The 24,395-nt window shown below is 68.1% G+C and overlaps 1 protein-coding gene across 1 annotated transcript in view; it reads left to right on the top strand.

Annotated features, from left to right (window-relative positions):
• Positions 1–14,167, top strand: part of LOC148591238 (phosphofurin acidic cluster sorting protein 1-like) — a 41,843-nt gene extending 27,676 nt beyond the window's left edge. Inside the window, exons 17-24 of the mRNA XM_088537941.1 lie at positions 1,644–1,760; positions 3,778–3,880; positions 6,400–6,442; positions 6,726–6,768; positions 6,944–7,073; positions 9,640–9,866; positions 12,578–12,697; positions 14,055–14,167. Coding sequence (XP_088394067.1) covers positions 1,644–1,760; positions 3,778–3,880; positions 6,400–6,442; positions 6,726–6,768; positions 6,944–7,073; positions 9,640–9,866; positions 12,578–12,697; positions 14,055–14,167 — 896 coding nt within the window. The remainder of the gene's footprint in view (positions 1–1,643; positions 1,761–3,777; positions 3,881–6,399; positions 6,443–6,725; positions 6,769–6,943; positions 7,074–9,639; positions 9,867–12,577; positions 12,698–14,054) is intronic.
• The last annotated feature ends 10,228 nt before the right edge of the window (positions 14,168–24,395 follow it).

The following is a 24,395-nucleotide window of genomic DNA, read 5'->3' as shown; positions in this document are numbered from 1 at the left end:
CGGGGCCCCGAGTGGCCGGGCTACCTGCGGGTGCTGCTGGTGCCGCTGGGTGCGTCCCCAAGGGGACACGGGGGGACACGGGGACATGGGGACATGGGGACACGGGCACCCGCAGCCCCGAGTGGCTGGGCTACCTGCGGGTGCTGCTGGTGCCGCTGGGTGCGTCCCCAAGGGGACATGGGGACATGGGGACACGGGGACATGGGACATGGGGACACGGGGACATGGGGACATAGGGACATGGGCACCCGCAGCCCCGAGTGGCTGGGCTACCTGCGGGTGCTGCTGGTGCCGCTGGGTGCGTCCCCACGGAGGGACGGGGACATGGGACATGGGGACATGGGGACACGGGGGGACATGGGGACATGGGGACATGGGGACATGGGGACACGGGGGGACATGGGGATATGGGACATGGGGACATGGGGACATGGGGACACGGGGGGACATGGGGGGACATGGGGACCTGCAGCCCCGAGTGGCTGGGCTACCTGCGGGTGCTGCTGGTGCCGCTGGTGCCGCTGGGTGCGTCCCCAAGGGGACATGGGGACATGGGCGGACATGGGGACACAGGGACACGGGGCCCCGAGTGGCTGGGCTACCTGCGGGTGCTGCTGGTGCCGCTGAGTGCGTCCCCAAAGGGGGGACATGGGGACACGGGGGGACACGGGGGGACATGGGGACATGGGGGGACATGGGGACCCGCAGCCCCGAGTGGCTGGGCTACCTGCGGGTGCTGCTGGTGCCGCTGGGTGCGTCCCCAAGGGGACATGGGGACATGGGGACACGGGGACATGGGACACGGGGACATGGGGACACGGGGCCCAGAGTGGCTGGGCTACCTGCGGGTGCTGCTGGTGCCGCTGGGTGCGTCCCCAAAGGGGGGACATGGGGACACGGGGACACGGGGCCCCGAGTGGCTGGGCTACCTGCGGGTGCTGCTGGTGCCGCTGGGTGCGTCCCCAAGGGGGGACATGGGGACATGGGGACACGGGGACACGGGGCCCCGAGTGGCTGGGCTACCTGCGGGTGCTGCTGGTGCCGCTGGGTGCGTCCCCAAGGGGACACGGGACATGGGGACACGGGACATGGGACATGGAGGGACATGGGATATGGGGACATGAGGACAGGGGGACATGGGGACACGGGGACAGGGGGACATGGGACACGGGGACAGGGGGACACGGGGACGTGGGGACATGGGACACAGGGACATGGGGATACAGGGATATGGGGATACAGGGACATGGGGACACGGGACACGAGGACATGGAGACATGGGGACATGGGCACACTGGGAACATGGGGACATGGGGACATGGGGCTTGGGATGCTGGGGATATGGGGACAGGGGGACATGGGGACACCGGGGACATGGGGACATGGGGACACTGGGGACATGGGGCTTGGGATGCTGGGGATATGGGGACAGGGGGACATGGGGACACTGGGGCTCTGGGGAGCCTGCGAGGCATTGGGGACACCGGGGACCATGCGGCATTAGGGGCACAGGGGACATTTAATGGGGCACAGGGGACACAAAGACATTTGGGGCCACCTGGGGCGCTGGGGACAGCGCCCGGGCCGGGGGGTGGCGGGTGACAGGGTGGCCCTGGGGACACTGGGCCGTGTCCCCCGCGCAGGTGCCCACCCCGTGGCCCAGTACCTGGCGTCGCTGGACGGGCGCTACGGGGCCGCCTTCTTCGACCCGGCCTGGCGGGAGCTGTTTGGGCGCAGCGAGGCGCCCGCCGCGGGGACGGGTACGCGGGGAGCACCCATGGGTGCTGGGGAGCGCCCGGGGGTGGGGAGTGCCCGGGAGCGCCCGTGGGTGCTGGGGAGTGCCCGGGGGTGGGGGGAACCCGGGAGCACCCATGGGTGCTGAGAGTGCCCGGGGAGCACCCGTGGGTGCTGGGGAGCACCCGGGTGTGGGGGGAACCCGGGAGCGCCCGTGGGTGCTGGGGAGCGCCCGGGGGTGGGGGGTGCCTGGGAGCACCCATGGGTGCTGAGAGTGCCCGGGGAACACCCATGGGTGCTGGGGAGTGCCCGGGGGTGGGGGGTGCCCGGGAGCACCCATGGGTGCTGGGAGCGCCTGGGGAGCACCCATGGGTGCTGGGGAGCGCCCGGGGGTGGGGGGTGCCCGGGAGCACCCATGGGTGCTGGGAGTGCGCGGGGAGCGCCCGTGGGTGCTGGGAGCGCCTGGGAGTGAGGGGAACCCGGGAGCGCCCATGGGTGCTGGGGAGCGCCTGGGGAGCGCCTGTGGGTGCTGGGAGCGCCTGGGAGTGGGGGGAACCCGGGAGCACCCACGGGTGCTGGGGAGCGCCCGTGGGTGCTGGGGAGCACCTGGGAGTGAGGGGTGCCCGGGGAGCACCCATGGGTGCTGGGAGTGCCCGGGGGTGGGGGGAACTCGGGAGCACCCATGGGTGTTGGGAGCGCCCGAGGGTGGGGGGCGCCTGTGGGTGCTGGGAGCGCCTGAGAGTAGGGGGCACCCGGGAGCACCCATGGGTGCTGGGGAGGGCTTGGGGAGCGCCCGTGGGTGCTGGGAGCGCCTGGGAGTGAGGGGAACCCGGGAGCACCCATGGGTGCTGGGGAGCGCCCGGGGATGGGGAGCACCCATGGGTGCTGGGAGCGCCCAGGGGTGGGGGGCGCCCGGGGAGGACCCATGGGTGCTGGGAGCGCCTGGGAGTGAGGGGAACCCGGGAGCACCCACGGGTGCTGGGGAGCGCCCGGGGAGCACCCACGGGTGCTGAGACCGCTGGGGGAGCGCCCATGGGTGCTGGGGAGCGCCTGGGGAGCTCCCGTGGGTGCTGGGAGCGCCTGGGAGTGAGGGGCGCCCGGGGAGGACCCATGGGTGCTGGGAGCGCCTGGGAGTGAGGGGCGCCCGGGGAGCACCCACGGGTGCTGGGGAGCGCCTGGGGAGCGCCCATGGGTGCTGGGAAGTGCCTGGGGGTGGGGGGTGCCCAGGGAGCACCCATGGGTGCTGGGAGCGCCCATGGAGGGGCAGCGTGGGGCCCTGGGCACCCATGGGTGCTGGGAGTGCCCGGGGGTGGGGGGCGCCTGGGGAGCACCCATGGGTGCTGGGAGTGCCCGGGGGTGGGGGGCGCCTGTGGGTGCTGGGAGCGCCTTGGAGTGGGGGGAACCCGGGAGCACCCATGGGTGCTGGGAGCGCCTGGGGAGCACCCGTGGGTGCTGGGAGCGCCCCGGGGTGGGGGGCGCCCGTGGGTGCTGGGAGTGCCTGGGAGTGGGGGGAACCCGGGAGCACCCATGGGTGCTGGGAGCGCCTGGGGAGCGCCCGTGGGTGCTGGGAGCGCCTGGGAGTGGGGGGAACCCAGGAGCACCCGTGGGTGCTGGGGAGCGCCTGGGAGTGAGGGGTGCCCGGGGAGCACCCATGGGTGCTGGGAGCGCCCGGGGGTGGGGGGCGCCCGTGGGTGCTGGGAGTGCCTGGGAGTGGGGGGAACCCGGGAGCACCCATGGGTGCTGGGAGCGCCTGGGGAGCGCCCGTGGGTGCTGGGAGCGCCTGGGAGTGGGGGGAACCCAGGAGCACCCGTGGGTGCTGGGGAGCGCCTGGGAGTGAGGGGTGCCCGGGGAGCACCCATGGGTGCTGGGAGAGCCCATGGAAGGGCAAAGCGGGGTCCTGGGAACGCCCGGGCATGGGGGGCACCCCGGGAGCACCCGTGGGTGCTGGGAGGCCCTGTCACCCCACGGCCACAGCGGGGGCGGGGGGGGCTCCTCGGGTCCCCCCGCCCCCAGCACCCATGGGTGCTGTCCCCCCCCCCGCAGAGCCCTTCAACGTGGTGGCGCGGATCATGTCCTACGTGGCGGGCGCCAGCGTCACCCACCAGCTGCCGGTGGCCGAGGCCATGCTCACCTGCAAGCACAAGTTGTGAGCGGGGGAACCTTGGGGACATTGGGGACCTTGGGGACAATCGGGGACCTCGGGGACAATCGGGGACAATCGGGAACATCGGGGACATAGGGGACACGGGACCTCGTCGAGGGCATGGGGACATTGCTGGGGGGTTGGGGGTTGTGGGCCATGGGGACATCGGGGTGGGGACACGGGCATGGGGACATTGGCGTAGGGACGGCGGTGTGGCGATGTGGGTATGGGGACATTGGCATCATGGACATGGGGACATTGGGGACATTGAGCATGGGGACATCGGGGTGGGGACACGGGCATGGGGACATTGGCATAGGGATGGCGATATGGGTGTGGGTATGGGGACATTGACGTCATGGACGTGGGGACATTGGGGACATTGAGCATGGGGACATCGGGGTGGGGACACGGGTACATCAGGGTGGGGACACGGGCATGGGGACATTGGCGTAGGGACGGCGGTGCGGAGATGTGGGTATGGGGACATTGGCGTCATGGACGTGGGGACATCGGGGACATGGGACCTCGTCGAGGGCATGGGGACATTGCTGGGGGGCTGGGGGGCATGGGGACATCGGGGTGGGGACACGGGCATGGGGACATTGGCATAGGGACGGCAATGTGGGCATGGGTATGGGGACAATGACGTCATGGACATGGGGACATTGGGGACATTGAGCATGGGGACATCGGGGTGGGGACACGGGCATGGGGACATCGGCGTAGGGACGGCGATGTGGCGATGTGGGCATGGGGACATTGGCGTCATGGACATGGGGACATCGGGGACATGGGACCTCGTCGAGGGCATGGGGACATTGCTGGGGGGCTGGGGGTTGTGGGGCATGGGGACATCGGGGTGGGGACACGGGTACATCAGGGTGGGGACACGGGCATGGGGACATTGGCGCAGGGACGGCGGTGTGGGCATGGGTATGGGGACATTGACGTCATGGACGTGGGGACATTGGGGACATTGAGCATGGGGACATCGGGGTGGGGACACGGGCACATCAGGATGGGGACACAGGCATGGGGACATTGGCGTAGGGACGGTGGTGTGGCGATGTGGGTATGGGGACATTGGCATCATGGACATGGGGACATTGGGGACATTGAGCATGGGGACATCGGGGTGGGGACACGGGCACATCGGGGTGGGGACACGGGCGTGGGGACATTGGCGTCATGGACATGGGGACATTGGGGACATGGGACCTCATCGAGGGCGTGGGGACATTGCTGGGGGGTTGGGGGTTGGGGGGCATGGGGACATTGGGGTGGGGACACGGGCATGGGGACATTGGTGCAGGGACGGCGGTGTGGCAATGTGGGTATGGGGACATTGGCGTCATGGACATGGGGACACTGGGGACATTGAGCATGGGGACATCGGGATGGGGACATGGGTGCATCGGGGTGGGGACACAGGCATGGGGACATTGGCGCAGGGATGGCGGTGTGGAGGTGTGGGTATGGGGACATTGGCATCATGGACGTGGGGACACTGGGGACATTGAGCATGGGGACATCGGGATGGGGACATGGGCGCATCGGGGTGGGGACACGGGCGTGGGGACATTGGCATAGGGACCGCGATGTGGGCGTGGGTATGGGGACATTGGCGTCATGGACATGGGGACATTGGGAACATTGAGCATGGGGACATCGGGGTGGGGACACGGGCATGGGGACATTGGCGTAGGGACGGTGGTGTGGCGATGTGGGTATGGGGACATTGGCGTCATGGACATGGGGACACTGGGGACATTGAGCATGGGGACATTGGAGTGGGGACATGGGCACATCGGGGTGGGGACGTGGGCATGGGGACATTGGCGCAGGGACGGCGGTGTGGCGATGTGGGTATGGGGACATTGGCCTCATGGACATGGGGACACTGGGGACATTGAGCATGGGGACATCGGGGTGGGGACACGGGCATGGGGACACTGGCATAGGGACAGCGATGTGGGCGTGGGTATGGGGACATTGACGTCATGGACATGGGGACATTGGGGACATTGAGCATGGGGACATCGGGGTGGGGACACGGACACATCAGGATGGGGACACGGGCATGGGGACATTGGTGCAGGGACGGCGGTGTGGCGATGTGGGTATGGGGACATTGGCGTCATGGACATGGGGACATCGGGGACATGGGACCTCGTCGAGGGCATGGGGACATTGCTGGGGGGCTGGGGGTTGTGGGGCATGGGGACATCGGGGTGGGGACACGGGCATGGGGACATTGGCGTAGGGACAGCGGTGTGGCGATGTGGGTATGGGGACATTGGCGTCATGGACATGGGGACATTGGGGACATTGAGCATGGGGACATCGGGGTGGGGAGACGGGCATGGGGACATTGGTGCAGGGACGGTGGTGTGGCGATGTGGGTATGGGGACATTGGCATCATGGACATGGGGACATTGGGGACATTGACCATGGGGACAGCGGCACAGGGACACGGTGCCATCCCCGTGGTCACCGGTCCCCGTGTCCCCCCCGGCAGCCAGGACGAGGGCTCCTACCAGAAGTTCGTGCCCTTCGTGGGGGTGAGTGACACCGGTGACACTGCCAGGGCACCGGGGGGAGGGGGGCGGGTGTCACCGAGCTGTGACACCCGCAGGTGGCACTGGGGGTGGCCCTGGCCACGTGGCGTGGGACAGGGGTGTCATCGGTGACACTGGGGGTGTCACCGGCATCAGGAAAGGGGCCAGTGTCCCAGCGTGGGGGTGGCACCAGCGGTGGGGACATGTCCCGGGGTGACACCGGGGGTGGCCCAGGGTGACACCGGGGGTGGCCCAGGGTGACACTTGGCCACCGCCCTCTTGGCAGGTGGTCAAAGTGGGGCTGGTGGAGGACCCCCCCCCAGCAGCAGGTAGGGCACCCAAGGGTGCTGCCCCCCCCATTCCCATACCCGCCCCGTGGTGGCACCCCGGGGTGTCACAGCCAGGAGGTGGCACCCTGGGGTGTCACAGCCAGTGGGTGGCACCCAGGGGTGTCACAGCCAAGGGGTGGCACCCCGGGGTGCCCCTCTGACGCGGTGGCCGCAGGTGACGGGGACGAGGGCCCCGCGCTGAGCCTGGCCGTGCCCTCCACGTCCCCCCCCGGGGGCCCCGGGGTGCTGCGTGACGCCGGTGCCACCCCCCCGTCCTCGCCCTCCATGGCGGCCACCGGCACGGGGTGAGCGCCCGGCATGGGGTCCCGTGGGTGCTGGGGCCATGGGTGCTGGGTCCATGGGTGCTGGATCCATGGGTGCTGGGTCCATGGGTGCTGGGTCCCATGGGTGCTGGGTCCCATGGGTGCTGGATCCCATGGGTCCCGTGGGTGCTGGATCCCGTGGGTGCTGGGTCCATGGGTGCTGGGGCCCCTGGGTCCCATGGGTGCTAGGTCCATGGGTGCTGGGTCCATGGGTGCTGGATCCATGGGGGCTGGGTCCATGGGTGCTGGGTCCCATGGGTGCTGGATCCCATGGGTCCCGTAGGTGCTGGATCCCATGGGGGCTGGGTCCATGGGTGCTGGGTCCCATGGGTGCTGGATCCCATGGGTCCCGTGGGTGCTGGGTCCATGGGTGCTGGGGCCCCTGGGTCCCATGGGTGCTGGGTCCATGGGTGCTGGGGCCCCTGGGTCCCATGGGTGCTGGATCCCCTGGGTGCTGAATCCCATGGGTGATGGATCCCCTGGGTGCTGGGTCCCCTGGGTGCTGGGTCCCATGGGTGCTGGGTCAGTGAGTGCGATCTCATGGGTGCTGGATCCACGATGCTGGGTCCCCTGGGTGCTGGGGTCCCTGGGTGCTGGATCCTGTGGGTGCTGGATCAGTGGGTGGGATCCCATGGGTGCTGGATCCCCTGGGTGCTGAATCCCATGGGTGATGGATCCCCTGGGTGCTGGGTTCATGGGTGCTGGGTTCCCTGGGTGCTGGGTCCCATGGGTGCTGGGTCAGTGGGTGCGATCTCATGGGTGCTGGATCCACGATGCTGGGTCCCCTGGGTGCTGGGTCCCTGGGTGCTGGATCCCGTGGGTGCTGGATCAGTGGGTGGGATCCCATGGGTGCTGGATCCATGGGGGCCCCAGTCCCCTGGGGGCTGGGTCCCATGGGTGCTGGGTCAGTGGGTGTGATCCCATGGGTGCTGGGTCCACGGGTTCTGGGTCCCCTGGGTTCTGGATCTCATGGGTGCTGGATCCCATGGGTGCTGGGTCCACGATGCTGGGGCCCCTGGGTGCTGGATCCCATGGGTGATGGATCTCATGGGTGCTGGATCCCCTGGGTGCTGGGTCCATGGGTGCTGGGGCCCCTGGGTGCTGGATCCCATGGGTCCCATGGGTGCTGGATCCCATGGGTGCTGGGACCCATGGGTGCTGGATCCCGTGGGTGCTGGGTCCCCTGGGTGCTGGGTCCCATGGGTGCTGGATCCCGTGGGTGCTGGATCCCCTGGGTTCTGGATCCCCTGGGTGCTGGGTCCCCTGGGTGCTGGATCCCGTGGGTGCTGGATCCCCTGGGTGCTGGATCCTGTGGGTGCTGTGTCCATGGGTGCTGGATCCCGTGGGTACCGGCTCCCATGGGTGCTGGGTCAGTGGGTGGGATCCCCTGGGTGCTGGATCCCATGGGTACCGACTCCCATGGGTTCTGGATCCCGTGGGTTCTGAGTCCATGGGTTCTGGATCCCATGGGTGCTGGATCCCCTGGGTGCTGGATCCCATGGGTGCCGGCTCCCATGGGTTCTGGATTCCCTGGGTCTTGGATCCTGTGGGTACGGGCTCCCATGGGTTCTGGATCCCGTGGGTGCTGGATCCCATGGGTACCGGCTCCCCTGGGTGCTGGATCCCCTGGGTGCTGGATCCCCTGGGTGCTGTGTCCATGGATTCTGGGTCTCATGGGTACCAGCTCCCATGGGTACCGGCTCCCATGGGTGCTGGATCCCGTGGGTGCTGTGTCCATGGATTCTGGATCCCATGGGTACCGTCTCCCATGGGTGCTGGATCCTGTGGGTGCTGGATCCCCTGGGTGCTGTGTCCATGGGTTCTGGATCCCATGGGTGCTGGATCCCCTGGGTGCTGGATCCCATGGGTGCCGGCTCCCATGGGTTCTGGATTCCCTGGGTCTTGGATCCTGTGGGTACGGGCTCCCATGGGTTCTGGATCCCGTGGGTGCTGGATCCCATGGGTACCGGCTCCCCTGGGTGCTGGATCCCCTGGGTGCTGGATCCCCTGGGTGCTGTGTCCATGGATTCTGGGTCTCATGGGTACCAGCTCCCATGGGTACCGGCTCCCATGGGTGCTGGATCCCGTGGGTGCTGTGTCCATGGATTCTGGATCCCATGGGTACCGTCTCCCATGGGTGCTGGATCCTGTGGGTGCTGGATCCCCTGGGTGCTGTGTCCATGGGTTCTGGATCCCATGGGTGCTGGATCCCCTGGGTGCTGGATCCCATGGGTGCCGGCTCCCATGGGTTCTGGATTCCCTGGGTCTTGGATCCTGTGGGTACGGGCTCCCATGGGTTCTGGATCCCGTGGGTGCTGGATCCCATGGGTACCGGCTCCCCTGGGTGCTGGATCCCCTGGGTGCTGGATCCCCTGGGTGCTGTGTCCATGGATTCTGGATCCCATGGGTACTGTCTCCCATGGGTACCGGCTCCCATGGGTGCTGGATCCCGTGGGTGCTGTGTCCATGGATTCTGGATCCCATGGGTACCGTCTCCCATGGGTGCTGCACCCATGGGCGCCCCCCGACACCCTTCCCCGTCCCGCAGCGGTGCCGGGGACGCCCTGGGCCTCCAGGTCGACTTCTGGGTGGCGGCGGGCGCCGGGGCGGGCGCCGCGACGGGCGCCCCCCGCGAGCGGGTGCCCCGCGATGCCACCAAGACGTCCCTGCGCGGGACCTTCCGCTCGCTGGCCGTGACGCGGCTGCCGGGCCCCGGCGAGGCCCCCGGCGCCACCATGGCCCTCACCGTGGTCACCCGCGAGAAGAACAAGAAGGGTGCGGGGCGGGGGGGGGGCACCCATGGGTGCTGGGAGAGTCCATGGAGGGGTAGTGTGGGGTCCTGGGCACCCATGGGTGCTCCCACGCGCGGGGGACGGCGGGTTGGACTGGGCACCCGTGGGTGCTGGGAGAGTCCGTGGAGAGGCATCGTGGGGTCCTGGGCACCCATGGGTGCTCCCATGCGTGGGGGCGGCGGGTTGGACTGGGCACCCGTGGGTGGTGGGAGTGATGGTGGAGGAGTAGTGTGGGTTCCTGGGCACCCATGGGTGCTGGGAGAGTCCGTGGAGAGGCATCGTGGGGTCCTGGGCACCCATGGGTGCTGGGAGCATCCCCGGAGGGGTAGTGTGGGGTCCTGGGCACCCATGGGTGCTCCCGCGCGCGGGGGGGCGGCGGGTTGGACTGGGCACCCGTGGGTGGTGGGAGCATCCCTGGAGGGGCTACGTGGGGTCCTGGACACCCATGGGTTGTGGGAGCGCCCATGGAGGAGCTGCGCAGGGTCCTGGGCGCCCATGGGTGATGGGAGCGATGGTGGAGGGGCTGCATGGGGTACTGGGCACCCATGGGTGCTGGGAGAGTCCATGGAGGGATAGTGTGGGGTCCTGGGCACCCATGGGTGCTCCCATGCGCGGGGGTGGTGGGTTGCACTGGGCACCCGTGGGTGCTGGGAGTGATGGTGGAGGGGCTGCATGGGGTCCTGGGCACCCATGGGTGCTGGGAGCATCCCCAGAGGGGTAGTGTGGGGTCCTGGGCACCCATGGGTGCTGGGAGAATCCGTGGAGGGGCAGCGCGGGGTCCTGGGTACCCATGGGTGCTGGGAGCGCCCGTGGAGGGGTAGTGTGGGGTCCTGGGCACCCATGGGTGCTGCCTCGCGCAGGGGGCGGCGGGTTGGACTGGGCACCCATGGGTGCTGGGAGAGTCCATGGAGGGATAGTGTGGGGTCCTGGGCACCCATGGGTGCTCCCGCACGCGGGGGGGCGGCGGGTTGGACTGGGCACCCGTGGGTGATGGGAGCATCCCTGGAGGGGTAGTGTGGGGTCCTGGGCACCCATGGGTGCTGGGAGCGCCCATGGAGGGGCTGCGCAGGGTCCTGGGCACCCATGGGTGCTGGGAGCGTCCCTGGGGGGGGGCTGCATGGGGTACTGGGCACCCATGGGTGCTGGGAGCGTCCCTGGGGGGGCAGTGCGGGGTCCTGGGTACCCATGGGTGCTGGGAGAGTCCGTGGAGAGGCATCGTGGGCTCCTGGGCACCCATGGGTGCTGGGAGCATCCCTGGAGGGGCTACGTGGGGTACTGGGTACCCATGGGTGCTGGGAGAGTCCATGGAGGGATAGTGTGGGGTTCTGGGCACCCGTGGGTGCTCCCATGCGCGGGGGCGGCGGGTTGGACTGGGCACCCGTGGGTGATGGGAGCGTCCCTGGGGGGGCATTGCGGGATCCTGGGCACCCATGGGTGCTGGGAGCATCCCCGGAGGGGTAGTGTGGGGTCCTGGGCACCCATGGGTGCTGGGAGAATCCGTGGAGGGGCAGCGCGGGGTCCTGGGCACCCATGGGTGCTGGGAGTGCCCGTGGAGGGGCAGCGCGGGGTCCTGGGCACCCATGGGTGCTCCCATGCGCGGGGGGCGGCGGGTTGGACTGGGCACCCGTGGGTGATGGGAGCGTCCCTGGGGGGGCATTGCAGGATCCTGGGTACCCATGGGTGCTGGGAGCGTCCAGGGAGGGGCTGCGCAGGGTCCTGGGCACCCATGGGTGCTGGGAGCACCTGGGCATGGGGGGCACCCTGGGAGCACCCCTGGGTGCTGGGAGCGTCCGTGGAGGGGCAGTGCGGGGTCCTGGGCACCCATGGGTGATGGGAGCATCCCTGGGGGGGCAGTGCGGGGTCCTGGGCACCCATGGGTGCTGGGAGCGTCCAGGGAAGGGCTGCATGGGGTCCTGGGCACCCATGGGTGCTGGGAGCGCCCGTGGAGGAGTAGTGTGGGGTCCTGGGCACCCATGGGTGCTGGGAACGCCCGGGCGTGGGGGGCACCCTGGGAGCACCCATGGGTGCTGGGAGTGCTCATGGAGGGGCAGCGCAGGGTCCTGGGCACCCATGGGTGCTGGGAGCATCCCTGGGGGGGCATTGCGGGGTCCTGGGTACCCATGGGTGCTGGGAGTGTCTGTGGAGGGGCTGCGTGGGGTCCTGGGCACCCATGGGTGCTGGGAGCATCCCTGGCACCCATGGGTGGTGGGAGCGCCCACAGAGGGGCAACGCGGGGTCCTGGGTACCCATGGGTGCTGGGAACACCCGGGCATGGGGGGCACCCAGGGAGCACCCGTGGGTGGTGGGAGCGCCCATGGAGGGGCAGTGTGGGGTCCTGGGCACCCATGGGTGCTGGGAGCATCCCTAGGGGGGCAACGCGAGGCCCTGGGAGCACCTATAGAGGGGCTGGCACCCAAGGGTGGCGTCCTGGGACCACACATGGGTGGGTGGATAGGGAGGTACCCAAGGGCGCCCAAGTTGGGGGGTGCCTGGGGAATTCGGGGTCCCTGGGTGCTGGTCCCAGTGTGGGCACCCAAGGGTGGGCGCTGGGAGGGGGCACCCAAGGGTGGGCGCGGGGGATGCGGCGGAGGGCGGACATCTGGGGAGACCCCAAGTGGGGGTGTGTGTGGGGGGCACCCAAGGGGGGCACCCACGGGGGGGGGCGGGCGCGAGCAGCACCCATGGGTGCCGCAGGGCCCGCCCTGTTCCTGAGCAAGCGCCCGCGGGAGCCGCAGCCGGACTCCAAGAGCCAAGTGGTGGAGGGGATCAGCCGGCTCATCTGCTCCGCGCGGCAGCCGCCCACCCTGCTGCGGGGTGAGCACCCAAGGGTGGGGGGCACCCATGGGTGGGGGGGCACCCAATGCGGGGGGGCACCCAATGCGGGGGGGCGTCCAAGGGGAGGGAGCGTCCAAGGGGAGGGAGTGCCCACGGGATGGGGAGCACCCAAGGGTGGCGGCACCCAAGGGTGGTGGCATCCAAGGTGGGGAGGTGGCATCCAACGGGGGGAGCACCCAAGGGTGGGGGGCACCCATGGGTGGGGGGGCACCCAATGCGGGGGGGCACCCAATGCGGGGGGGCGTCCAAGGGGAGGGAGCGTCCAAGGGGAGGGAGTGCCCACGGGATGGGGAGCACCCAAGGGTGGCGGCACCCAATGTGGGGGGCGTCCAATGCTGGGGGGGGGGCATCCAAGGGGAGCGAGCGCCCAAGGAGGGGAGCACCCAAGGGTGGGGAGCACCCACAGTGGGGAGCACCCAAGGGTGGCAGCACCCAATGCGGGGAGGCACCCAATGCGAGGGGGCGTCCAAGGGGAGGGAGCGCCCACGGGATGGGGAGCACCCAAGGAGGGAAGCACCCAAGAGCACCCAATGCGGGGAGGTGGCATCCAACGGGGGGAGCACCCAAGGGTGGTGGCACCCAAGGGAGGGGCATCCAAGGGGAGGGAGCACCCACGGGATGCGGGGCACCCAAGGGTGGCGGCACCCAATGTGGGGAGGTGGCATCCAACGGGGGGAGCACCCACGGGATGGGGGGCACCCAAGGGTGGCGGCACCCAAATGGGCAGCACCCAAGGAGGGGAGCACCCAAGGGTGGCAGCACCCGAGGGGGGATGGCACCCAAGGAGGGGAGCACCCAAGGCGGGAGCACCCAAGGGTGGCGGCACCCAAAGAGGGGAGCACCCAAGGGTGGCAGCACCCAAGGAGGGGAGCACCCAAGGAGGGGCGGCATCCAAGGCGGGGGGAGCACCCAAGGGTGGGGAGCACCCAAGGGTGGGGAGCACCCAAGGGTGGCGGCACCCAAGGGAGCAGCACCCAAGGAGGGGAGCACCCAAAGAGAGGAGCACCCAAGGCGGGAGCACCCAAGGGTGGTGGCACCCAGGGAGGGGGGACGGCATCCAAGGAGAGAGCACCCACGGGTGGCGGCACCCAAGGAGGGGAGCACCCAAGGAGGGGCGGCATCCAAGGGGGGGGGAGCACCCAAGGGTGGGGGGCACCCAAGGGTGGGGGGCACCCAAGGGTGCAGGGCTCTGGGGAACCCAGGGAACTTCTGGGGGTCGGTGGGGGGGCACTCTGCGGTCAGCGGCACCCAGGGGCGCAGTCCGGAGGGGTCACCCATGGGCGCAGGGGGTGGGCCCGGGGGCACCCATGGGTGCTGACGCGGGTGCCGCCGGCAGTGACCGTGGACGGGGTGGAGTGGGACGACGTCAAGTTCTTCCAGCTGGCGGCCCAGTGGCCGACCCACGTCAAGTACCTGCCCGTGGGGCTCTTCGGGGGCAAGCCCCCCTGAGGGCACCCATGGGTGCCCCCCACCCAGCCTGCGCGGCCCCCGCTTGCGCCCGTGGGTGCAGGACCAGCACCCATGGGTGATGCTGCACTCCTGGATGCACCGCCAGCACCCACGGGTGATGCTGCACCCATGGGCGCACCGCCAGCACCCGTGGGTGCCACCGCAGCTACAGGTGCATCGCCAGCACCCATGGGTGATGCTGCACCCATGGGCGCACCGCCAGCACCCGTGGGTGCCGCCACAGCTGTGGGTGCATCACCAGCACCCATGGGTGATGCTGCACCTCTGGACGCACCGCCAGCACCCACGGGTGATGCTGCACCCATGGGCGCACCGCCAGCACCCGTGGGTGCTGCTGCAGCTGTGGGTGCATCGCCAGCACCCATGGGTGACGCTGCACCCCTGGACACACCGCCAGCACCTGTGGGTGATGCTGCACCCATGGGCGCACCGCCAACACCCGTGGGTGCCACCGCAGCTACAGGTGCATCGCCAGCACCCATGGGTGACGCTGCACCCCTGGGCACATCACCTTCACCCCTGGGTGCATCGCCAGCACCCGTGGGTGCCGCCACAGCTGTGGGTGCATCACCAGCACCCATGGGTGATGCTGCACCCATGGGCGCACCGCCAGCACCCGTGGGTGCCGCCACAGCTGTGGGTGCATCACCAGCACCCATGGGTGATGCTGCACCTCTGGACGCACCGCCAGCACCCGTGGGTGCCGCCGCAGCTGTGGGTGCATCGCCAGCGCCCATGGATGACACTGCAGGCGTTGGTGCACTGCCAGCACCCATGGGTGACAGCGCACCCATGGACACACCGCCAGCACCCATGGGTGATGCTGCACCCATGGACACACCGCCAGCACCCGTGGGTGACACTGCACCCACGGGTGCACCGCCAGCACCCATGGGTGATGCTGCACCTATGGGTGCACTGCCAGCGCCTGTGGGTGCCTCCGCAGCTACGGGTGCATCACCAGCACCCATGGGTGCCTCTGCACCTCTGGATGCACTGCCAGCACCCATGGGTGACGCTGCACCCCTGGACGCACCGCCAGCACCCGTGGGTGACACTGCACCCACGGGTGCACCGCCAGCACCCATGGGTGACGCTGCACCCCTGGACGCACCGCCAGCACCCGTGGGTGCCGCCACAGCTGTGGGTGCATCACCAGCACCCATGGGTGATGCTGCACCCCTGGACGCACCGCCAGCACCCACGGGTGATGCTGCACCCATGGGCGCACCGCCAGCACCCATGGGTGATGCTGCACCTATGGGTGCACTGCCAGCGCCTGTGGGTGCCTCCGCAGCTACGGGTGCATCACCAGCACCCATGGGTGCCTCTGCACCTCTGGATGCACTGCCAGCACCCATGGGTGACGCTGCACCCCTGGACGCACCGCCAGCACCCGTGGGTGACACTGCACCCACGGGTGCACCGCCAGCACCCATGGGTGACGCTGCACCCCTGGACGCACCGCCAGCACCCGTGGGTGCCGCCACAGCTATGGGTGCAGCGCCAGCACCCATGGGTGACGCTGCACCCCTGGACACACCGCCAGCACCTGTGGGTGATGCTGCACCCATGGGCGCACTGCCAGCACCCATGGGTGATGCTGCACCTCTGGACGCACCGCCAGCACCCGTGGGTGCCGCCACAGCTACAGGTGCATCGCCAGCACCCATGGGTGACGCTGCACCCCTGGGCACATCACCTTCACCCCTGGGTGCATCGCCAGCACCCGTGGGTGCCGCCACAGCTGTGGGTGCATCACCAGCACCCATGGGTGATGCTGCACCCATGGGCGCACCGCCAGTGCCTGTGGGTGCTGCCGCAGCTATGGGTGCATCACCAGCACCCATGGGTGATGCTGCACCCATGGGCACACCAGCACCACCCATGGGTGCCACCGCAGCTATGCGTGCATCGCCAGCACCCATGAGTGACACTGCACCTATGGGCGCACCGCCAGCACCCATGGGTGACGCTGCACCTCTGGAAGCACCACCAGCACCCATGGGTGATGCTGCACCCATGGACACACCGCCAGCACCCATGGGTGATGCTGCACCCATGGGCACACTGCCAGCACCCATGGGTGACGCTGCACCCCTGGACGCACCGCCAGCACCCGTGGGTGCCGTCGCAGCTGTGGGTGCAGCGCCAGCGCCCATGGATGACACTGCAGGCATTGGTGCACTGCCAGCACCCATGGGTGACAGCGCACCCATGGGCACACTGCCAGCACCCATGGGTGACGCTGCACCCCTGGACGCACCGCCAGCACCCATGGGTGCCCCCGCTCCGCTATCACAGCCCCCGCGTGCACATCCGCAAGGGGGGGCACCGCACGGGCGCTGGGGGACGCCCGGGCCCCACGGGCCCCTGCCAGCACCCATGGGTGCCCCCCGTCCCCCCAGGCCACCCGCTTTGGGCCGCGGCAGCCAATAAACTCGATGGGTCACAGCAGAGCCCGGCGGGTGCCGCACACGCGTGTTCCGCACACGCACACGCGTGGGGTGCGCGTGGCGGGGGGGCACGCGTGTGGGCTGCGGATCGTGGATTGCACACGCGTTGCACACGCGTTGCACACGCATTGCACACGCATTGCACACGCGTTGCAGTGCATTGCACACATCGCACATGCGTTGCACACGCGTTGCACACACATTGCACACGCGTTGCAATGCATTGCACACACATTGCACACATCGCACATGCGTTGCACACGCGTTGCACACGCATTGCACACGCGTTGCAATGCATTGCACACACATTGCACACATCGCACATGCGTTGCACACGCATTGCACACACATTGCACACACGTTGCAATGCATTGCACACACATTGCACACATCGCACACGCGTTGCACATGCATTGCACACGCATTGCACACGCGTTGCACACACATTGCACACGCGTTGCAATGCACTGCACACACATCGCACACGCGTTGCACATGCATTGCACACACATTGCACACGCGTTGCCATGCACTGCACACATTGCACACATCGCACATGCGTTGCACATGCATTGCACACGCATTGCACACGCGTTGCACACACATTGCACACATCGCACACGCATTGCACACACGTTGCAATGCGTTGCACACACATTGCACACATCGCACGCGCGTTGCAATGCACTGCACACACATTGCACACGTGTTGCACACGCGTTGCACACGCGTTGCACACGCATTGCAATGCATTGCACACATCGCACACGCGTTGCACACGCGTTGCACATGCATTGCACACGCGTTGCAATGCATTGCACACACATTGCACACATCGCACATGCGTTGCACACACATTGCACACGCGTTGCACACGCGTTGCACACGCATTGCACACGCGTTGCAATGCATTGCACACACATTGCACACATCGCACATGCGTTGCACACGCGTTGCAATGCACTGCACACACATTGCACACATCGCACATGTGTTGCACACGCATTGCACACGCATTGCACACGCGTTGCAATGCATTGCACACACATTGCACACATCGCACATGCGTTGCACACGCATTGCACACATTACACACACGTTGCAATGCATTGAACACACATTGCACACATCGCACATGCGTTGCACACGCGTTGCACACACATTGCACACGCGTTGCACACGCATTGCAATGCATTGCACACACATTGCACACATCGCACACGCGTTGCACACGCGTTGCACACACATTGCACACGCGTTGCAATGCATTGCACACACATTGCACACATCGCACATGCGTTGCACACACATTGCACACGCGTTGCACACGCGTTGCACACGCGTTGCAATGCATTGCACACACATTGCACACATCGCACACGCATTGCACATGCATTGCACACACATTGCACACATGTTGCACATGCATTGCACACACATTGCACACGCGTTGCCATGCATTGCACACACATTGCACACGTGTTGCACATGCATTGCACACACGTTGCACACTTTGCACAGGCGTTGCACATGCATTGAGCAGACACGCGTTGCAATGCATTGCACACACATTACACACATCGCACACGCGTTGCAATGCATTGCACACATTGCACACGTGTTGCACATGCATTGAGCAGACACACGTTGCACACGCGTTGCACACACATTGCACATGCGTTGCACACACATTGCGTGTGAGTTGCATGTGCACACACATTGCACGTGCATTGAGCACACACGCGTTGCACACGGATTGCACATGCATTGCACACACATTGCACACGCGTTGCAATGCATTGGACACATTGCACACATCGCACATGTGCATGCATTGCACACAGGTTGCACACGCATTGCACACTTTGCACGCGCATTGCACATGCATTGAGCAGACACGCATTGCACACACATTGCACATGCGTTGCACACGCATTGCACATGCGTTGCACACATATTGCATGTGAGCTGCACATGCACACACATTGCACATGCATTGAGCACACACGCGTTGCACACGGATTGCACATGCATTGCACAAACATTACACACACATTGCACATGCATTGCACACTCATTGCACATGCATTGAGTACACACGCGTTGCCCACACATTGCACACGCATGGTACAAGCATTGCACATGCATTGAGCGCACACGCGTAGCCCACATATTGCACACGTATTGCACAGGCATTGCACATGCATTGTACACTCATTGCACATGCATTGAGCACACACATGGCACATGCATTGCACACGCATTGGATGTGAGTTGCACATGCACACACTGCACACGCATTGTGCACACGCGCGTTGCACATGCATTGCACGCGTTGCACATGCGTTGCACACACATTGCACATGTGTTGCACAGGCATTGCACACACATTGCACGTGCATTGAGCACACACGCGTTGCCCACACATTGCACACATGTTGCACATGCATTGCACATGCATTGTACACTCATCGCACAAGCATTGCACACATATTGCATGTGAGTTGAACATGCACACACATTACATGTGCATTGAGCACACACGCGTTGCACACAGATTGCACATGCATTGCACACACATTGCACATGCATTGCACACACATTACACACACATTGCACATGCATTGAGTACACACACATTGCCCACGCATTGCACACTCATTGTACAAGCATTGCACATGCACTGAGCACACATGCATTGCACTTGCATTGAGTGCACACATGTAGCCCACATATTGCACACGTATTGCAAACGCATTGCACATGCATTGTACACACATTGCACATGCATTGCACATGGCATTGAGCGCACACGCATTGCCCACGCATTGCACATGTATTGCACATGCTTTGCACATACATTTCACATGCATTGCACACGCATTGCACATGCATTGCACATGCATTGAGTGCACACGCGTTGCCCACGCATTGCACATGCATTGTACAAGCATTGCACACTCACTGAGTGCACACGCATTGCACATGCATTGAGCACACATGCATTGCACATGCACTGAGTGCACAAGCGTTGCCCATGCATTGCACGCACACACATTGCACACATGTTGCACTTGCATGGAGTGCACAAGCATTGCACACGCATTTCTCCCATACTGTTTCTGCATCAGACGTGCACTGCACACGCGTTGCACCTCTTGTCAAGTGCAGTGCCCCCGATGCACACGTGTTGCACACGCGTCGCACACGCCGCGTGGCATCACACACGTGCCTCGCAGGGCTGTTTTACACACTCAGTGCACACACGTGCTTTTGCTTTGCCCTTGCACGTGTTGCGTGTGCACTGCACGGGGACCTGCATTGCACGCCTCTTGCACAAGCACACGTGTGCCCACGCACTTTGCACGCCCTCCTGCACGTGCACACATCGTCCATGCTTCTTGCACGTGTATTGCACCCCCTTTGCACACGCGTTGCACCCGCACCCACGTTGTGCACCGCTTGCACCCGCTTGCACACGCAAACAGGGTGGCCTTGGGTCTCCATAGGGACCTCCTGGGACAGGAGCGCGGCCACAGGGACCTTGGGGACATGGTGGGGACATGGGCACAACCATGGCCATGGCACCTCCTGGGACAGGACCACAGGGACCTTGGGGACACAGTGGGGACATGGGGCACAACCATGGCCATGGCACCTCCTGGGACAGGACCACAGGGACCTTGGGGACATGGTGGGGACATGGGCACAACCGCAGCCGTGGCACCTCCTGGGACAGGACCACAGGGACCTTGGGGACACGGTGGGGACATTGGGCACAACCATGGCCATGGCACCTCCTGGGACAGGACTGCGGCCATGGGGACCTTGGGGACACAGTGGGGACACCAGGGCCCCCTCCCGGACGCCGGGGCCCCTTCCCGGACACTGGGACCCATTCGGTGGCTGCGCCGGGTGTCCGGGACCCCAGAGGGGCTCCCTGGGTGGGTGTCCCGGGAAAGGGGGGATCCCAGGGAGCTGCTCCCGGACGCCTGGGCCCCTTCCCGGACGCCGGGGCCCCTTCCCGGACGCCTGGGCCCCTTCCCGGACGCCGGGGCCCCTTCCTGGACGCCGGGGCCCCTTGGCCCCCCCCCGGGTCCCCTTTGTTGTTGGGCAATAAAGCTGGACATGTGGCCACCCCCCCTGCCCCCCAAGTCCTTTTTGTGTCCCTGCGTGTGGGTCACCCCCCACATCGGGGGTCCCCAATGGGCTCAAGTGCAGCCGGTCGGGTCAGGCTTTAATGGGGGGACATTGGGGACATTGGGACATTGGGGATATTTGGGGACATTTGGGACCGTATTTCCCCCCCACACGGGGGGGGGTCAGCACAAGGCCCCCCTGGGCCCCCCCCTGCCCGGGTGGGGGGGGTCCCTGAAGGCCGGGGGGGGCAGCGGGGGGGGGCCGGGCCCTTCGTCGTCATCGTCATCGTCGTCGTCCCCTGCAGCCTCCGCCTGTGACGTCACCGCAGTGTCACCCCCCCCCCCCGGTGTCACCGTCCCCCCCCCCCCGTCCCCCCCCCCGCTCACCTGGGTCCCCAGGGCGGGGCCGGCAGCGGCTCCCGGCTCCGGGGGGTCAGCGCCGCCAGCGCCCGGACCTGCGGCCCCGGACGCCTGGGCCCTCCCGGACGCCTGGGCCCCTTCCCAACCCCCCCCCATTCCAAGATATCTGGGACCCCCCCGGACACCTCCCCCCCCCGGGTGTCCCCCTCCCCGGACGCCTGGGCCCTCCCGGACGCCTGGGCCCTCCCGGACGCCTGGGCCCCTTCCCAACCCCCCCCCATTCCAAGATATCTGGGACCCCCCCGGACACCTCCCCCCACCGGGTGTCCCCCTCCCCGGACGCCTGGGCCCCTTCCCCAACATATGACCCCCCCATTAACCTCCCCCCCAAGCACATCCCACCCCCCCCACCCGGACGCCTGGGCCCTCCTGGACCCCCCCCCCCCCACCCGGACGCCTGGGCCCCTTCCCACCCCCCCCCCATTCCAAGATATTTGGGACCCCCCCGGACACCTCCCCCCACCCGGGTGTCCCCCTCCCCGGACGCCTGGGCCCTCCTGGACCCCCCCCCCCCCTCCCCGGACGCCTGGGCCCTCCTGGAACCCCCCCCCCCCACCCGGACGCCTGGGCCCTCCCGGACGCCTGGGCCCCTTCCCCCCCTCCCCCCCCATTCCAAGATATCTGGGACCCCCCCAGACACCTCCCCCCACCCGGATGTCCCCCTCCCCGGACGCCTGGGCCCCTTCCCCAACATATGACCCCCCCCCCAATTACCCCCCCTCCGACCACATTCCCCCCCAGCCCCGGACGCCTGGGCCCCTTCCCAACCCCCCCCCATTCCAAGATATCTGGGACCCCCCCGGACACCTCCCCCCACCCGGATCCACCCCCCCCCGGACGCCTGGGCCCTCCTGGACCCCCCCCCCCCCCCGGACGCCTGGGCCCTCCTGCCCCCCCCCCCCCCGGACGCCTGGGCCCCCTTACGAGGCCCTGCAGTCTCTGCTCCAGGGCCCGGGTGACTCTCTGGGAAGCGGCGAAGTCGACCTGGAGCCTGAGGGGACATCGCGGGGGGGACACTGGGGACATGGGGGACGTGGGGGACATTGGGGACATGGGGGACATGGGGGACATTGGGGACATGGGGGGGACATTTGGGACATGGGGGGTCACAGGGGACACGGTGGGGACACTAGGGACACAGGGGAGGACATTGGGGACATGGGGAGGATATTGGGGACACGGGGGGACACTGGGGACATGGAGGGGACACTGGGGACATGGGGGGACATTGGGGACACGGAGGGACATTGGGGACACGGGGGATGACACTGGGGACACTGGGGACATTGGGGACATGGGGGGACATTGGGGACCTGGGGGAGACAGGGGGACTCTGGGGACACGTGGAGGACATTGGGGACACTGGGGACATTGGGGACACGGGGGGACACAGGAGGGCACTGGGGGGGGTCGGGGGGATTTGGCGGGGGGGGCACTGGGAGCTCGGGGCCGGCGGGAGGGAGTGACGGAGCCAGGCCCCGCCCTCAGTGGGCGTGTCCCGACGAGGCCCCGCCCCCTCACCTGGCAACGTCATCGCGGAGAGCCTCGAGCCTGGGGGGGGATGGGGAGGGGGTCAGAGGAGCCCGGGGGGGGCCCAGGGAGCCCCGGGACCCCCAAGACCCCCCGAGACCCCCCCCCCAAGGACCCTCCTGCCCCCCCGGGACCCTCTTGGGACCCCCAGGGACCCCCTGGAGACCCCAGACCCCCCCATACCCACGGGACCCCCCCCCACGGACCCCCCCCAGCCCCCCCCGACACGCGTGTCCCCCCCGCCCCCCCGCAGCCCCCACTCACGTGACCGGACCCGGGCTGCTCCGGACTCCTCAGGGACCTGCCAGGAGGGGCCCAGGCGTCCGGGACAGCCCAACCCCCTCCCGAAGGGCCGGGACTCCCCTCCCCGCTCCCCCGCTCCCAAAAAGGGCCCAGGCGTCCGGGTGCCCCCCAAAAGGGCTCAGGCATCAGGGCACACCCCCCCCCCCAATAAAAAGGGCCCAGGCGTCCGGGTGCCCCCCCCTCCCCAAAAGGGCTCAAGGATTCGGGTCCCCCCCCCCCCCCCCCAAAAAAAAGGGCCCAGGCGTCCGAGCCCCCCCCTCACCTCTCCGCTCTTCGCCGGCTCCTCGCGACACCCCCCGGTCCCCCCCGGCAGAGCCCGGGGGGGCCCAGGCGTCCGGGCTCCCCCCCCCGTCCCCCCGGGGGGCCCAGGCGTCCGGGCTGCCCCCCCCGCCCCCCCGAGGGGCCCAGGCGTCCGGGCGGGGGGGCGGCGGGGGGGCCAGCCCAGCGCCCGCCCCCCCGCGGGACTCAACACCCGCCGCGTCACCTCGTCCAGGAGCCGGGACAGGGACCCCCCCCCCCAGCGCCTCCAGGGACCGCGCGCGACGCGGCCCCCCCCCCCCCCGCCGTGTCCCCCCCCCCCCCCGTGTCCCCCCCCGGGGGTCCCTCGTGTCCCCCCCCCCCCGCCCCCGCGTGTCCCCCCCCCGCCCCGGGTGGGGGAGCCGCTCGTGGCTGCGGCTCCGCCCCCCCCCGCCGTGTCCCCCCCCGCCGGGTCCCCCCCCCAGGTGTCCCCGGGGGGGCGGGGCGCTCGTGGCTGCGGCTCCGCCCCCGGCGCGGGGCAGAGGGGCGGGGCCCGGGCTGCGACCCCGCCCCCTCCGAGGAGGAGGAGGAGGAGGAGGGGGGGGAGGGGGAGGGGGCGCGGGGGGGGGCGAAGAAGCGCTCGAGCACCCGGAGCTTCCCGGGGGGCACCCGCCCCCCCCGCGCCCCCCGCCCCCACCCCGGGGGGGGCCCCGGCGACCGGCGACCCCCTCCCCCCCCCCGCCGGGGCCCCCCCGCGGGAGCCCCGAGCGGCTCCGGGATCCGCTCCGGGATCCGCTCCAGGTTGTGCTGCTGTCCCGGGAGCCGCTCTGGGATCCGCTCCGGGATCCGCTCCAGGTTGTGCTGATGCCCTGGGGTCTGGTCCCGATTCCGCTCCGGGATGTGCTGATGTCCCGGGATCCGCTCCAGGATCCGCTCCGGGATCCGCTCCGGGATCCGCTCTGGGTTCCGCTCCAGGTTGTGCTGATGCCCCGGGATCGGCTCCGGGATCCAATCCGGGATCCGCTCCGGGATTTGCTGCTGACTCGGGATCTGTCCGGAATCCGCTCCGGGACCTGCTGCTACCCTGGGCTCCGGTCCCGATTCCGCTCCGGGATTCGCTGC

Source organism: Tinamus guttatus, unplaced genomic scaffold (assembly GCF_059628265.1).
Source record: "Tinamus guttatus ecotype Peru unplaced genomic scaffold, ASM5962826v1 Tinamus_guttatus_pri_ptg000904l, whole genome shotgun sequence".
Taxonomy (NCBI): Eukaryota; Metazoa; Chordata; class Aves; order Tinamiformes; family Tinamidae; genus Tinamus; species Tinamus guttatus.
Note: the sequence above shows the minus strand (reverse complement) of the source record. Positions and strands in the feature narration are given on the sequence as shown.